The sequence below is a fragment of the Diutina rugosa genome, assembly GCF_008704595.1.
Source record: "Diutina rugosa strain CBS 613 chromosome Unknown scaffold4_size502443, whole genome shotgun sequence".
NCBI lineage: Eukaryota > Fungi > Ascomycota > Pichiomycetes > Serinales > Debaryomycetaceae > Diutina > Diutina rugosa.
This window is the reverse complement of record NW_022995100.1, coordinates 417,119-433,552: the sequence shown is the minus strand read 5'-3', so window position 1 is coordinate 433,552 and position 16,434 is coordinate 417,119. Positions and strand designations below refer to the sequence as shown.

General features: G+C 44.5%; 8 protein-coding genes across 8 annotated transcripts; 4 read left to right on the top strand and 4 right to left on the bottom strand. All coding sequences in view use genetic code 12, as the record gives it.

The window, feature by feature from the left end:
• Positions 1-20: 20 nt before the first annotated feature.
• TDH3 (glyceraldehyde-3-phosphate dehydrogenase (phosphorylating)) lies at positions 21-1,028 on the top strand (the record flags this gene model as incomplete). The annotated part of the gene is made up of 1 exon (XM_034154281.1): positions 21-1,028. The coding sequence occupies one exon, from the start codon at positions 21-23 to the stop codon at positions 1,026-1,028; it is 1,008 nt and encodes a 335-aa protein (XP_034013666.1).
• A 3,539-nt stretch (positions 1,029-4,567) lies between these two features.
• DIURU_001707 (uncharacterized protein) lies at positions 4,568-5,008 on the top strand (the record flags this gene model as incomplete). The annotated part of the gene is made up of 1 exon (XM_034154280.1): positions 4,568-5,008. One exon carries the CDS (start codon positions 4,568-4,570, stop codon positions 5,006-5,008), a length of 441 nt encoding a protein of 146 aa, XP_034013665.1.
• A 134-nt stretch (positions 5,009-5,142) lies between these two features.
• PMT5 (putative dolichyl-phosphate-mannose--protein mannosyltransferase) lies at positions 5,143-7,299 on the top strand (the record flags this gene model as incomplete). The annotated part of the gene is made up of 1 exon (XM_034154279.1): positions 5,143-7,299. One exon carries the CDS (start codon positions 5,143-5,145, stop codon positions 7,297-7,299), a length of 2,157 nt encoding a protein of 718 aa, XP_034013664.1.
• Positions 7,300-7,318: 19 nt separating this feature from the next.
• On the bottom strand, positions 7,319-7,774 carry MED21 (Med21p; the record flags this gene model as incomplete). The annotated part of the gene is made up of 1 exon (XM_034154278.1): positions 7,319-7,774. One exon carries the CDS (start codon positions 7,772-7,774, stop codon positions 7,319-7,321), a length of 456 nt encoding a protein of 151 aa, XP_034013663.1.
• Positions 7,775-9,046: 1,272 nt separating this feature from the next.
• DIURU_001704 (uncharacterized protein) lies at positions 9,047-10,396 on the bottom strand (the record flags this gene model as incomplete). Its single annotated transcript, XM_034154277.1, has 1 exon — positions 9,047-10,396. The coding sequence occupies one exon, from the start codon at positions 10,394-10,396 to the stop codon at positions 9,047-9,049; it is 1,350 nt and encodes a 449-aa protein (XP_034013662.1).
• Positions 10,397-10,676: 280 nt separating this feature from the next.
• On the bottom strand, positions 10,677-11,459 carry DIURU_001703 (uncharacterized protein; the record flags this gene model as incomplete). Its single annotated transcript, XM_034154276.1, has 1 exon — positions 10,677-11,459. One exon carries the CDS (start codon positions 11,457-11,459, stop codon positions 10,677-10,679), a length of 783 nt encoding a protein of 260 aa, XP_034013661.1.
• Positions 11,460-11,539: 80 nt separating this feature from the next.
• MTO1 (tRNA modification protein) lies at positions 11,540-13,558 on the top strand (the record flags this gene model as incomplete). Its single annotated transcript, XM_034154275.1, has 1 exon — positions 11,540-13,558. The coding sequence occupies one exon, from the start codon at positions 11,540-11,542 to the stop codon at positions 13,556-13,558; it is 2,019 nt and encodes a 672-aa protein (XP_034013660.1).
• A 76-nt stretch (positions 13,559-13,634) lies between these two features.
• Positions 13,635-16,334, bottom strand: DIURU_001701 (uncharacterized protein; the record flags this gene model as incomplete). The annotated part of the gene is made up of 1 exon (XM_034154274.1): positions 13,635-16,334. One exon carries the CDS (start codon positions 16,332-16,334, stop codon positions 13,635-13,637), a length of 2,700 nt encoding a protein of 899 aa, XP_034013659.1.
• Between the last annotated feature and the right edge of the window lie 100 nt (positions 16,335-16,434).

Here is a 16,434-nt window from a genome sequence, read left to right as displayed (position 1 = left end):
CAATTAGTTTCTAATTAAAAATGGCTATCAAGGTTGGTATCAACGGTTTCGGCAGAATTGGTCGTCTCGTTATGAGAGTGGCCTTGCAAAGAAAGGACATTGAAGTCGTTTCTTTCAACGACCCCTTCATTGGTGCTGATTACGCCGCTTACATGTTCAAGTATGACTCCACCCATGGGCGTTTTGAAGGTGATGTGAAGGCTGAAGGCGAATACCTTATTGTCGACGGTCACAAGATTAAGGCCCACTCCGAGAAGGACCCGGCTTCGATCCCTTGGGGTAAGGACGGTGTTGACTACGTCGTCGAATCGACTGGTGTTTTCACCACCAAGGAAGGTGCCCAAAAGCACATCGACGCTGGTGCCAAGAAGGTTGTCATCACTGCTCCTTCGGCCGACGCCCCCATGTTCGTCGTTGGTGTCAACGAAGACAAGTACACCCCCGACCTCACTATCGTGTCGAACGCCTCGTGCACCACCAACTGTTTGGCCCCCTTGGCCAAGGTTGTCAATGACGCCTTTGGTATCGAAGAAGGTTTGATGACCACTGTTCACTCGATGACCGCCACTCAAAAGACCGTTGACGGTCCTTCGCACAAGGACTGGAGAGGTGGTAGAACTGCTTCGGACAACATCATTCCTTCGTCGACTGGTGCTGCTAAGGCTGTTGGTAAGGTCATCCCCGAATTGAACGGTAAGTTGACTGGTATGTCGCTTAGAGTTCCCACTGTTGACGTTTCGGTTGTTGACTTGACTGTGAGACTCAAGAAGCAAGCCACTTACGAAGAAATTACCGAAGCCATCAAGAAGGCCTCGGAAACCAACCTTAAGGGGGTTTTGTCGTGGACCGAAGACGCTGTTGTGTCGACCGATTTCTTGGGTTCGCCTTACTCGTCGATCTTCGACGTTAAGGCCGGTATTTTGTTGTCGCCTACTTTCGTTAAGTTGATTTCGTGGTACGACAATGAATTCGGTTACTCTAACAGAGTTGTTGACTTGTTGGAACACGTTGCCAAGGCTTCGCAATAACTATCCGTGAAGTTGTAACCTCGTATGATAATGAACGAATGGTAAATTGACTCAATCACCACTTCACCAATAGATGAGAGAGTGAACTCATAATTGTATATTAAGCATAGCAAGCCACTGTCAGCTCTCAGATGTTATGTCTGATTGTTCATCTAGCTCTTACCCATAGACGAATTTGAGAGGTTGAACTGAGTCCACTTGTCAAATGGAAGAGCTTCGCCAACTTCATCCTGTTTCGTCCAGTTGACGGACACGTGGCAAAAAGGTAAAGGTAAAGATGGTAAGAATTACCAAACCTGTGTTGAAGAGTTCCCTTTCATATTTGGAATTCTAACACTCTTCTTTGGATGAAGCTGTCAAAATTGCTTCAACGCCGATGCCGCTGGACTATCGGCAATCGGCTCAAAACTAGCTAAGTTTCTACCTTACCCCCTCGTTTCTTTTTTAGCTCGTCTTAATCTATAAATACTGTCAAATAACTTTCAATACGGCAGACTAACAACACTCAACAAAACTAGTGGATGTTTTGACAAAAACAATTGCCTTCAGCCAGATTCGAACTGACGATCTCCTCATTACTAGTGAGGTGCCTTACCACTTGGCCATAAAGGCTCTTTAGTTTTGTCGTGTAAAATGCTGATCTTGAGTGTCGGACTTGTGAAGAGCTAATTCCGGGAGTCAATGGAACCTGAGAGAAGGTTGACGAGAGTCAAGGAGTGTTCGAGATCAAGCATGCAAGGAGTCATGAGCATGACGGGAGCATGCGTGGAAGGTTCCACAGTGGCGTTATGATCGCAGTACTGGCGGTATTGCTGAGGTATAAACAACGCTGAGTTTATAGAGTTTTAGACAAGTGATTTTTAATGAAGACAATTGATATTTAATCTTCACTACTAGTCGTGATCCAGTGACCGTCATAATTTTATACCACAGTTTTTGTTGTATAATATCCTAACGTCACTAATAAAACATTTGCATTCTTTTCTAATCAAATCAGTCCTATTTATACACCAACCTGCAGCTTGCCACTTTGCCACCATGGAAGCTCCAGGTACCTTCTTCTGCATCTGTCACATGTGTATCGAGCCTTCACAAATGNGGCATTTAACATCACGAAACGCACCACCGCCGTCCGACTGGAAGCTATTCTGGAGAGACTTACTGAAATTCACGTTGCTGCAACCTTGGGAACTGTCTATCCTCTGGGAGTTCTATCACGGTTATGTAGCCGCATGGATGTGGACCGCCCACACCACTGTTGATGAATCACAGTATGCTTCATTCTTTACAACTGGCTGCACCCTTTGCCTCGTCGGCGTTTCTCCCGATGAGACAATCGACCTTCCCGCTGTCCGAAATGAAGCGAATCAACCTCTTTTTGCCGCTCAGACGAAGCTCATACGTACCAAGGGTGCCAACGAACGGCACACTTACTGCGAGTGCCCCGTCAGCCAAACCGTCTACCGGCTTGTCAACCAACAACCTACCCCCTACAGAACCGTGTCTGATATGCTCCCCCCTCGACGTCTTAATCTGGTTGCGTTTAAAGAACTAGCCCGTTTTTTGCGGGCTATGTTCCTCCTTTTCAAGGAGTCACGACTATCACATGAGGCCCCTGCTTTTTGGGCAGAGGCTGATTTGAGAACGTGGATTGAACAACACCAGCGGTACATTGAGACAGGCAAGGGGCAGGGTATACACTAACCACCACCACCGAACGAGAAGTTGTTTCTGACCCAACTTTATATGTTTTTGTTTTCAATCAAGGCGTCTCTCAAGTGACTGGCTCGAATCACCCACGGCTATGGTGTAATTGGCTAACATAATCCCAAAAGGAGAGATCAGGGTTCGATACCCTGTGGCTACGGGTCACATTCCCCCTTTTGCTTGAGTACCCTACTTCAGTTATTACTCTCTCAGAGGTTTGCAGTTTGTTCTTGCTTCCTCAACTCGCAGATATCTTATCTGTTTTTTTTCACGGCGGTAGGTGGCTCTTAGAGTCTTCTACAACCGTTTTTTACAGGTAGATATTAATGCATACTTATAGATAAAATGACTTCGTCTGGCTTCTCGAACCTTCCACACCCTTCGACCAGCATCGGAGTCATTCCTCAATAACTCCGATCTGGAAGCTAGCATTTTACACGAAAGTTCTTTTAAGGTAAACATAATATTGTAGCAAGGTATACTTCCGTTTTCACCGGATTGCTCCGTCACCCTGCTCAATTTGGCTAATCTATTGTAAGGGTATGATATTTGCATGTTTTTTTGAATTGATCATAACCTTTTCATTTGCCCTTATTTTGCCCTTATAGGTCGGAAGAAGGTGAAATTCTAAAAACCAAATTCTGCCAAGGACTAGGTGTAACTTCCGCGATTCACATTTGCAGCTTCTAGTATTCTTTTGTTAGATTACAAGTTATTACGATAGATTGATAAAAATGCAAGATTATAAAAAAGAAAAGACAAACACACATAAGAAAAATCGAAGTTTGCCAATTGTTCTTGATTCCTTACCTTGCCTTTGTCGAATTTGTTTCCTTCGTGACAAAAGGCGGTTCTTTAAGTCTTCAATAATGAATTCTTTTGGAGATACTAATGCACATATGCAGGTAAAACCGAATAACGTCCTTGACTCGTCATCAAGGGATAGAAGAAGGCAACCGTTTTCTCACTAACTCTGGGTTTGGCATTTTCCCAAAACTTCCCAATCCACAACTCATCCACCCAGAGAGTGCTCACTTGGTCTACCATGAAGTTCACAAAACTTTCACAAAACTGCAATGGAAAGATGGGATGAATAGAGAAGGTAAGCGGTTCACGACAAACGTTAGACAAATGCAATCGTTTTGTAGATCCAATATAAGTGTTTCTCGCTTCCATACAGTTTAAGACCTCGCTTATTTTATTAGAGAAGTAGACTCCGCCACTGCATGATGACATTCACTTCTTTGAATAGGGGGCTCGCATATAATCGTCCCGACTCGAGGATGAATGCTGAGGAAAAACGATCGCCGCCATTTTCGATCTACAACTCAGAACTTGTCCTCAGTAGTGTTGTCCATCCTTGAGTATTCACGATTGAACCTATCAATCAGGACCTACAATTGGCTGACGTAAACGTTGATACCCGATTTGGATATCTCATACGCTATTTATTTATGTCTTTGTGATTTTTACCAGCTAAAGTAGAATTTTAATCGCCACTGCCACTCCTTATAAACTCCGTACAAATGACCCATCGGCTGAGCCACAGAATCCGATCCGATTCCGCAGCCAAGTAATCGGAATCATTGCAGCCGAAACGTCCAACTATTGAAAATGGACCATGCGCTGGGTTGAATAGTTCATTATTCACAAGTTCTTTGATTGATTCGAGTCTCTACTAGAGGTATGGTCTTGAAATTTCTGGCTTTTATCTATAAATTTCGCTCAGTCCGACAGTCGGCAAGCGGATGCATTTATGTGTAACATACATTGCCTCAGCCCACAGTATAAATAGCGATGAAAACACCAATTCATGCCCATATACCTTTGTAATGTCTGCTAACGATTTCTACAACTCGGGCCCACAAGGCTTTTACAACAATAATCAAGGCCGAGGCCAATACGACAACCAAAACGGAAACCAATACGGAAACCAATACGGCAACCAATATGGGGAGCAAAGTGACCGCGGCCTTTTTGGACACCATGATCATCACCATCACCAAAATGACCACCACGACAGAGAAAGAGGTCTTTTAGCTACTGTCGGCGGTGCCGCTGCCGGTGGTTACGCTGGCAACAAAATGAGCGGTGGGAGCACACTTGGAAAGGTTGTTGGTGCTGTTGGTGGCGCTATTATCGCCAATAAACTTGAACATAAGTGGGAAGACCATCACCACCACAACGAAGGCTATCAAGGCGGTTACCAAGGTAGTTATCAGGGAGGCTACCAAGGTGGATACGATCAAGGTTACAACAACAATCGTTGGTAATTATGTACGATTAAATGAATTCACCATTAACCAAAAATCTTGCGCTTTTACGCCAAACGTCAGTATGCAAATTGCCGAGTCGCATTTCATGCTCCCCTTAAGTCAAAAATCACGCGTCGAGACACTCCGTACCTATGAGTTCGGAGAAACCGTGTCCGTACCGTTCATTTGTCCTGACGCGGATAGATCCAGAGCGTGTTTCTCGAGCCAGCTTTGGGATTCTGGATGTCATTGCTCTCCTCCTTGTTACTTTGGCAACCATAGCTAGTCGATTTTGGCGAATCAACCAGCCAAATGCGGTGGTTCTTGACGAGAGTCATTACGTTGACTTGATACGACAATACATCCTTGGTGTTTTCCATTTGGATGTTCACCCGCCACTTTCAAAATTGATTTTTTACTGGATTGCTCGCTTCGCTGGCTACGATGGTAGCTACTTACCTCCCAAGGCTGGTGAGCGGTACCCCGACGATTTTCCTTACGTGTTGTTGCGTTCCTTCTCAGCTCTGTGCGGAGTTGCTACAGTGATTCTCACCTACCTTACACTACGAAGCAGTGGCTGTCGAACTTTGATAGCTGCTTTAGGATCCTCATTATTGGTGGTAGAAAACTCAATCACCACACGTCTGCGTTTCATATTGCTTGATGCTCCACTATTGCTCGGGTCAGCTCTTGCCATTTATGGCGTGAAAAAGACACAACTTGTGGAGCCCTTTACTAAGAAATGGTATAAGATGTTGTTATCAACTGGTCTTGGTGTTTGGTTTGCACTGAGCACAGCAATTACTGGCGTTTTTATATTGGTTTGGGTGGGGCTTGTTACCGCTTGGCAGTTGTGGCGTTACTACGGTGACTTAAGTATATCAGTTGGTGCAGTGACTCGCCAAGCAGTCGTGAGAACTGGTGCCATCCTTGTGCTCCCAACATTACTTTATTTGGCTGTGTTCACTGTACATTTTACCATTCTCGATCAACCAGGTGTTCATCTCGCAAAGTTCCCCGTGGAATTTCAGGCAACTCTTGACCCAGAAGTATTAGACTCTCCGCTGATGGTGCTGTTCGGGCTGTCAGTTACTTTTAAGCATCAGCAACTTGAATCGTACTTGCACTCACATGACTTTAACTACGTCAGTGATTCGAATTTACAACAAGTTACCCTCTACGATTTCGCAAATGATGTCAACAACGAATGGATTGTGGAAGGTATCCATCATACTCAAGAGGGTAAACTACAACAGTCAATCAAGCCTGTCGCTGACAATTCGATCATTCGCTTATATCACAAGGGCACTGGACGTTACTTGCATGTTCTGGAGGATGTTCGTCCTGCGACAAGTGAGAACGATTATTCAAAGGAAGTCAATTGCAATGAGACTCGTGGCCTTTTGGGGAATGCCGAATACGAATTTCGCATTCGAATAATAGAAACGAGAACAGGAAACCCTGAGGCACGCCATGAATTGAGATCTGGAGAAACTGTCTTCCAGATTGTTCATAAGAAATCGGGATGCGTTCTACTAGGCCATTCCAATCGTCTTCCGAGATGGGGTGGCTACCAAAAGGGAGTAATTTGCATTGACGAACCAACAATACCGGGGACGCTTTGGTATATCGAGTCTAATAACCATCCAATGCTCAATAATAATGCGTCGCACGCCACGATCTCGCCCCCACCATTTGGGTATTTGAAGAAAATGACTTGGTTACATTGGGCCATGAGTCTTTACAGCTCTGGAACTGACAATGATCCCCAAAGCCAAACTCCAGACAAGTGGCCAATGGCATTGAGAGGTGTGAAGTTGTATGCTAAAGTCAATTCAGAAGTGTTCAGCGTTGGCAATATCGTTATCTATTGGTTGGGCACGTTTTTGGTAACGTTCGTTGTAGCAAAGGGGATCATCTACGTCTTGAGCTTCTTGAATCCGTATGCAACTCCCAAATATGCGCCTTACGTTCGAGAGTTCAACGATACTGCCCTTGAGTTCGTGCTTGGGTGGGCGATGAATTACTTCCCATATTACTTTGTTCAACGTGAACTTCAACCCCACCATTACCTCCCAGCACTCTACTTCCTCATATTACTTATAGCTTTGTTTTGCGAATACCTTATCAAGCAACAGCGAGTCGTTGGATACTTTTTAGCTGTTGCGATATTGGCGTCAGCAGGGATGGTTTTCTATAAGCATGCTCCATTGATATATGGGAGTGACTGGACAGAGGACGCTTGTGAAGCTGCCCGTTGGTTTTCTACCTGGCGGTGGACCTGTGACAATTACGTGCTTGAACTTTGAAATTACATAGAATATACATTTATTGTTTTCGAGTCTGAGTGATGCCATTGGCAACGTCAACAATAAGTTCCTCCGTCCATTTGAGCAATGCGTCTTTTTTCGCTATCTTTGCCAATCTTTCTTTTTCAACCTTTCGTAGTTCCTCCACTAGCGATTCAATCAATTGAAGCTGCTCGCTTGGAGGAACGCCAATACCTGGAAGCCCATCTATGAGCATGGATATTTGTCGACTTTTGATTATTATGTCACTGCTCAACTCATTTATAGTCGTATCAAAGTCGGGTTTTACTTCATTCGTTTCCTTTTGATCAGCATGGCCTGGTAGGGGTGCTTGAGCTGCGATGTTTGTAACTGAATTGGGATCCGTATCTAACTTTGCGGGCTCTGCATTCATGTTCACATAATTGATGGTGGCATTGAACTGCTCTATGAGTTGATCCAAACACACTTGGAGCTGTGTCAATCGATCGGCCATGCTCACCTGGGTTCACAGCGTCGCGAAAATCACCTCCGCCGCACAACGCTTGGTTTGTTGATGTGAAATCACTGAACATCACCAAAAGTCTTAGGTTGAAAGAAGCAAAAGTTAAATGGTGAAATACAGGAATGCTTTCAGTCAGATTTGAATCTAATAGAAGTCAGCTGACTTTTGCTCGTACATTCGCGAGGAGCAAAACGATGCTATACCTAATAAATTTTTTTATTCATCTTTTTTTGGATTTCTATAGTCTTGCATCCCTATTTTTTTTCTTTCATCCTTAGTTTTGCATTGATATCACCTTTAGGACGATTACCACGCCTTAGAGTATCCTAAGTGCTTATAAAGCCTTCTGTCGCGATACCATGTGGTCTGAGAAAGCGAACAGCGGCGAAATACTTAGCGGGAGGACAGGATGAGGGACGGCAGTTGTTCAGTAACTGGAGAGCTAACAGCCCAAACCCTTGTTTGCCGAAAATGCACAATTAAAATCGTTGATTTGATGAGTTATTCAAAATTCAAGGAAAAAGTGTAAAAGCGCAAATGGTTTAGTGGTAAAATCCAACGTTGCCATCGTTGGGCCCCCGGTTCGATTCCGGGTTTGCGCACTTCTTTTTCCACCATATGACTGAATTTGAATTACTACCGCTTGTAAGGTTCAGGATCTGTGGCGTCCTTCCATATTAGGTACAAGGGGTCGCAGCCCTGACACTCCTTATCAGACTTAAGCCGTACATTGTGGTTTCATTCAACGAATAATCAAACCGTCTATGTAGGGAGAATTAAAAAAATCAAAAAAACACAGTTGACTGCGTTGTTGTGGTGATGTCGTTTTGTCGTGATTATTGATAAGGCCAAGTGTTTTCGACGAGATTGACACGTTAAACAAAAAAGACCACTGTAATTTCTTCATAATATGTGAGTGGTGTGTGGCCTTTCATAATGCCCGGCAATTGTGAGTTGTGACAAAGACAAACGGCGCGAAGTCCTCAACGTCTTGATATTACCTATCATTCGACTCATACCATGCTTGCCTTTACCATTTTTGCCACGTGTTCGTCTATTGGACGAAACAAAATAAAGTTGGCGAAGCTCTTCTATTTGACAAGTGGACTCAGTTCAACCCCACTTTCAAATTTGTCTATGGGTACGAGCTAGACGATACTCGTCATCTCAAACCCATTACTATATTTCAGGAATACAATTTGTCCAATTCAAGACATTCAATAAAAATAGCAACTGGCGTTGCATGATCGTGAAATCGTTTCATCATGAATAGGGGTCAAATTCCATCCCATAATCTATCCACAGTCCCATACAACTCTCTTTCGCCAAGTGATCCCAAATTGCTGGTTCTGCAATTTTACACTTCATTTTTTCATTCTCATGGTTTGGACAATTTTGATAGGGATCGTGGAAGTAACCAATGTCTCGAAACCAATGAAGTTGAGTTTTATTGGCAAATAAACCCAACCCCAAAGAGCGAACTGGAGCGTCACCCCACCGTTCATAGTAAAAGTTGCCTGTGGAATCCAAAAATTGGAACCACTTCTCGTAAGCCTCGCCGCGGAAGAAATCCATGTCAGCAATTTCGAAATTTGACCAAAAGTGGCACGTCGAATAACCTGCCACCTCATTTTTTTGCGGATTCTGTTGATTTTCTGTGAGCCATTGGAATGCACCATTGGGGTTTACAAACCGGTAGTTGTCTTCCGTATTTAACCAGTTTATGGTGTCAGGCCAGAGCAGCTCAATGGTCTGTTCAATGTCATACAAGTTGATGGTGAAACCATAAATTCGGTTCGTTGCCTCCAAATATTTGAAGACATCGTAATTCACGTCAGTGTAAAACTCAACTTTTGGCTCAATGCGCCAGTACCATTTATACTTCTGCAACTCGGGGACACGGTAGAAATTTCCCAGGTAAAAACGACACATATTGTGATATGATTGTTTTAGCGCATATACCACATTTTGCAGATGTAATTTCCTCATGGCATTGGTTTCGGCTTCGATGTTAATGTTAGACGGTTTATCCCAAAGTTCTGGCGGGATTGTAGCAAACTCACAAGGCGCATTGGTTAATTGATGCATGCGATCTTTAAAATCATCAGTGAAAGGCTTATCATTAACAAAAGTGTATGGGTAGCCAAACTTTCGATTGAATCTATCCTCAAAGCGTCGTATTGTACGTGTGATACCGATTTTCTCCAGATTGCGAACCAAAATCAATATAGTGGCATTGGCTCTGTCTGGATAGTCTTCAGGTGATGGTGGTGGTCGAATTGTGTCCATATCATAATCCTTTGGTTCATTTATCTGCTTGTTCATGAGTTGACGATAAGTCTTCGTATTGAGAGCAGCAATATGGTCGGGGCTTCCGCGTTTTCCTAATGGATTCATATAGGTAAACTTAACGTTGCCCTTTTCAATGATTGCACCATTAGCGGGTAAATTCAAATCTGGAAGTGTTGATGTGTAGTTTGTAAATGGAAATGCCTTCAAAGCCTCGAGCTGCTGGCTCATCAGTTGCGGCAGTGTTATCAGAACAAATACCACAAGTATTATTAGCACCCCCAGTACCCCTAGCACGAGCATTCGTTTTAACCTCCTAGCCATGGCGTTTGAGAGGAAACGGTCGCATCGTAGTAAAAGTGCGCGATCTTTGAAATGCATGGGTACCGACCCCTACCGATTCTTATGAGACTAATCGAAATTGCACTTGAACATAGTTTGCGATTTAGTATTATGTACGTAGGCTAACACATGCCATCAGGTTTTGCGAGCTTTGGCTTGATATGTGCCATAACGCATTGTTGCGCTTTCAATAAACTCGAAGCCCGTGTGGTCAATTATAACAAAATGGAGCCAATGATTCTTCATTCATTCATTAAAGCTATCAGTAGAAATATAATTTTGCCCCAGCTGAAGTGAGCTCTTTGACAGCATCAATAGCTTCTGCTAAATCCCAAATATTTTGCTGCTTCTTGTCCAAATAAGAATTGTCAATAATAACAATCTTAACGTTGTCCTTAGACACTGATAACTCATCCAGTTCGAGAACTTTGAGAATACGCGCCGGGGTCAGACATAATACTCTTGATCGTGTTTTCAGCATAACCGAAATGTCAGCAGATAATTTATTCTTTGTGATCAACTTGACCAGTCCATTCTTGAGATCTTTGGTCGCCCGATGGGTATCGCAGGCTCTAATCGCCAGCAGCAGCAATATGGCAATGTACTTGACTTCATCATCTTGTTTCGGCAGCAACATATTCTTGAATCGACTTGTGATGAACAGCTCTAAGTTTGTCAAATTTCGTTCATCATCAAAGTCCTGAGTCAGTCTCACGTCACTCTTGCTGAAGTACTTCTCAGCCAACTCTAAAGCTGAAAGGTCCGAGTACTTACGTCGTATCTTATCATTGAGGTATTCGGAAATTGTTTCAACATCTTGTTTAGCCAAATTGCGTTTCCGATCGATATCTTGTTCCATCTTCGTCCTCTTTTTGTCCTTCAAGCCACCTTGATTCTTCTTCCGCTTTTTGGAGCTGGAGCCAGTCACGGCGTCGGTCCTTTCAGGGACTTTATTATCAACAGTCTCGGAATCGCTTAACGGAGAGTCACTAAATTCAACATCGTAGGCAAGGCCGTCGTCAAGATCGTCAGCAGCAGTGTTCATCGCGTCCGAGCTTGGTTATGGTGTAGTCGCGATGCGCATCGCACACAACATTTGTGATCCAGAAGTAGGAGTGCCCCAACATGCTTCGCTTTCAGAGAAGGCTGATCTATTTGAATGCTGAGTTAGCTCAAAAGCTTGTCGGGGCTCCTAAACTTTCGGTGGTCGTGGTCGGAGGAGGACACGCAGGGTGTGAGGCAGCCACCGGTCTGGCTCGACTGGGGGCTTCAACGACGTTAATCACTCCCGATATTACCAAGATCGGTACCGCCTCATGTAACCCAAGCATGGGCGGAGTGGGTAAAGGCACACTTTTGCGAGAGGTCGATGCGTTAGATGGGGTGGCAGCCAAAGTGACTGACAAAGCTGGTATTCATTTCAAAATTTTGAATGCATCTAAAGGCCCGGCAGTTCATGGTCCGCGGGCTCAAATTGACCGTAAGATCTATTTGAAGGAAATGCAGGATGTGATCATGAACTACCCCAATTTGCTGGTGCTTGAGGCTTCAGTGGAGGATGTTATTATTGAGAACATGCAACTGAACGATACGGACGGGCGGAATAAGGGTAAAGTTCGTGGTATTCTTCTCGGTAATGGCGATGTCGTGGCTTGTGAACAAGTAGTGCTTACTACAGGAACATTTTTAGGTGGTGAGATACATATTGGGTTGAAGGCGTTTCCTTCAGGGAGAATGGGCGAAGACGCGACGTTTGGCTTGAGCAAAACTTTACGTGAAGCAGGGTTTAGACTTGGACGCCTCAAAACGGGAACACCATGTCGACTTGACGCCAGAACTATTGACTACACCAACTTAGCCCCACAACCATCAGATAACCCACCGCAGCCAATGTCTTACCTCAATGATGAGGTGGCGCTCAAAGATCAACTCGTTCAGTGCCACATGACATATACCACTCCAGCATTTCACAAGCTTATCGCTGACAATTTAGATAAACTGATCCACATTCGTGAAACGGTTAAGGGCCCCCGCTATTGCCCCTCGATCGAATCAAAGATTATCAAGTTTCCGCAAAAAACTTCTCATCATGTGTGGCTTGAGCCTGAGGGGCTAGACACTCATTTAGTCTATCCGAACGGCATTCTGTGTACCATGCCTGAAGACATTCAAGAACAGGTTGTAAGGTTGATGCCCGGTTGTGAGAATGTCATTATGGTACAACCTGGCTATGGCGTTGAATACGATTACGTCGACCCCCGTGAACTTAAACAGTCTCTTGAAACTAAACTTGTTGATGGGCTTTTCTTTGCCGGACAGATCAATGGTACTACTGGTTATGAAGAAGCGGCGTCTCAAGGATGTATAGCTGGGATAAATGCTGGTTTAGCACATCTCAACCGTCCGCAGCTTCACCTCTCGCGAGCCGATGGTTATATCGGCGTACTTATCGATGATCTCATCACTAAAGGTGTGGAGGAACCATATCGAATGTTTACGCTGCGCAGTGAATTTCGCATACTGATTCGTTCGGACAATGCCGACCAGCGGTTGACGGCTAAAGGGTACGAGCATGGCGTGGTTAGCCAGGAGCGTATGGATCGCTATACTCGTGAAATGGACGTCTTCTGCGCTATAAAAGATCATTTGAAGCTGATAAGACTTCTGGGGGCTAAGTGGGCGCCGGCGCTCAATGGACTCTACCTGGACGTAGCGCCTGCCACTACAGTAGACGGATGGAAGCTTCTACTGTACCGTGGTATGTCGTTTGCCAATATGTTGCCTCATATGGAAAAGTTTAGTCAAGGGAATGTTCCTGGTGAGTATCAAGATCTCAACGACAGGTTGATTAACCGCATTAATGTCGAGGCAAGCTACGAGCCGTGGCTCAAAAAAGAAGAAGCCCATTTGAAGGCTTACGCTGCAGATGAAAATTTGCTTTTGCCTATCAACTACAATTACACGAATGAAGGTAATCTTAAAATTTCTTATGAAGTGTGTCACTTGCTCAACACTATTCAGCCGCGAACGATTGGCCACGCTCGCCGGATACAAGGTGTCACCCCAGCTGCAATTTTTGAACTTTTTAAGTTGGTGAAAAATCAGCAGGATTTCTTAAGAAATCAACATGTAAATAGCACTTAAATATAATCTTGTACATTTTTGAATATAGAGTTATAAGTCATTTTCGCCAATGTTAACCTATCACAAGCCTCAATGATCATCCTATGGTGAAAGATTGAGACAATTCAAACATTTCTGCCAATGCCATATATCCATCGTCAACGCTTTCAAGCAAATCGTTGAAATAAAAGCCGATTAGTACGACGATGTATACAAGAATCAAAATGAAACCCTTGAAATAATTGGACTTTCCTTCGGCATAAATGTAAGTGAATAGATAGATCAGAATCAAAGTGGCTATGATGTCCCACCGGGGAAATACCAAACTGAAAATTTGATCCACAGAATCAAAATTTTCGTAAACCAGATACATCACCAAGGCGGGGATTTGAATGAGTACCACTTGTAATGCGTACGCCAGCCCGATTTCCATCAGCAAGGCGACATTTCCACCAACAGCGAAAGATATGGCATTGAGAAATTCGGTAGTGTTAGGGACAAGAGCAAACACAGTTAAGCCTAAAAACTTCGGATCGATAGGGTAATCTGAAAGCACCAGATCAACAGTGTCCACGAGTATCTCAGCAATGATAGCATAAAGTAAGGTGGCCAGTAAAAGTATGACTGTCGACTTAGTCTTGGACCAATTGGGAGCATCATGACCACCTTCACCCTCCTCAATCTCGAGTATCTGACTTGTGTTTGGATCTTCGCTGCTACTTACGACAGCAGTTGTTTGATTGGCCAGAGTAGTGGGAACCCGTTGAGATGAACCCGTGAAAGATGCCAGTGGAGGAAGTTGCTTGTTCACTCGCACCTCACGCGTTGACCCCACTTGCGGCGGCAACATTGGCGTAGCGCCCACATCATCTTTTTTGTCATGTGAAGTGGCCCAGATCAACAGTGCATGCGACTTTAACGTGAAGTAGAGACCGCACACATAGGCAAGAAATAAGGCTGTTGCCACAATAAGCAGAAACGGCCGAAGTACTTTGTAATACAATTTATCAAGTGTGAACAGGGGTTGGATAAAGCGACATTTTTTACAATCAGGACTCTCAGCCATGAACCCAACGCATGATTTACAACGGAGCTCATACGTGCCATAGATCTGGTAGAAAAGTGACGGAGCAAACATAATGACCATGGCGAATAGAAGCATCGTGGACAGGACCCCAGCACTGCGAGGGTTGTACCGTTGAGTCTTTCGCTTAAGAGCCCCCCCACACATTGATAATCCTGGTAACAAACACACACCACCCAATATCAGACCAATCATGGAGCCTTCCACCAATTTACCTTTACCTTGATTGAGGGCCACACAATATAAAAAGATCTCCACAACCGTAGAAAAAAAGGCATTAATAACTGCACCCACTCCCATCAGGGATTGGGCTGAAATTGATGCGACTGCTTGTCCGATGAAGTATGCTAAGGGAATGATGGAGAAAAGACATGCACAAAATATGAAGTTCGCATCGGTGTACCAGGTTTTCCAGTGAAGTTTCTCCTTCAACACGAAAAAGTCCAATATAACAAAGATAACCACGGGAATCAAGTTGATGAAAAAAATGTTGGTACCATCAATAGTGTATTTGTAGTAATGAAGACCACAACACTTATACGTGCACATTAAGAGACGTTGATTTTTGGGCGTCCGATGTTGATAGAATAAGGCTTCCGGTTCGAAATCAAGTGCCAAAGGATGGCGTCTCAAATGATCACAAAGGGTATTAGTGATGTTGGCCATGGGAATGGTGAAAACAACTAACCAACAAATAAGCAGCACCAAGTACAAGCAGGGCTGAAGTATTAAATAGAAGAAAAGATAAAAGGCAAAACGACCCACCAGCCACAGACCGCGCCCGAACCACCGCAGCTTGAAATCGGTTTCGTTGTCCTCATCATCTGAAGTTTGTTGATGATCGGCGTTTTGCTGAGTAGATGGCCCTTGAGCTGAAAACAGTTCCTGAAGGGAGCGACCTTTGTGATCTTTGAGGAGACCATCCGTTTGTCTTCGAGGCGGTGCGTAGAAAAGCCGGCCTTCCTCTTGCAACCGCCATTGATGAAATTCCGAAATCAGGCGACCATCTAATTGATCTTCATCAAGATAATTCTTGTCACGCTTGAGCAACACGAATTTGCCAAATGGCCAAAGAAAATAACCTCCCAACTTAATCAAAAGCGTAACGTAAGGCCAGCACAGACTGGAACCCGCACTACAAAGCAATACAATAAACGCCCCCACAGTGCATAAACCGCCCAAAAGGATACCCACTGTGAACATCCAAATAAAATTAGTAAGTGTAACCATCCAAGTGATACGCCCGGGGCGGTGTTGGTAATCGTGAATGTCTTCATCAGCCCGTTGAGCCACCAGTCGATTCTTTTTATACACTGAAGGCTTCCAAATTTTAATCCCGAATGGGTGAGTTGAATTGATTGCTTGCTGGCGTTGTTGCAAGTTGAGCGACAGCGAATTGGAATGGACCAGGGCGCTATCGGCGTCTTCTGACGCTTCAAGGCCCCCTACTGCGGGGGACTCACTTGGCTCCTCAATGTTGGAGTCTTCGTCAGCGAGCATTTCCCGCAAAGCATCTTGGTATCCCTCAAAATAGTCCTGAGATCCAATGGTGTCGTTGACGTCGTCATCGACCAGGTATACCATCGATCGGCCCCCTTGTGGGCGCTTGTGAAGGTGAGGCCACAGCTTCTTGCGGAGCCGCGTCACCAGATGGTTACGCTGCCCGCCTCCCAGGGAGGTCAGCCCCTCTTCAGGAATACGTGGCGAAGACATGCTGTCGCCGCTGGGGGGTAGTTCAATCAGAGGAGTGGATGAATAGAATTCGCCTAAACGCTTATCGCGTGGTAGCGCACGCCGCTTGCGGTAATGCAGG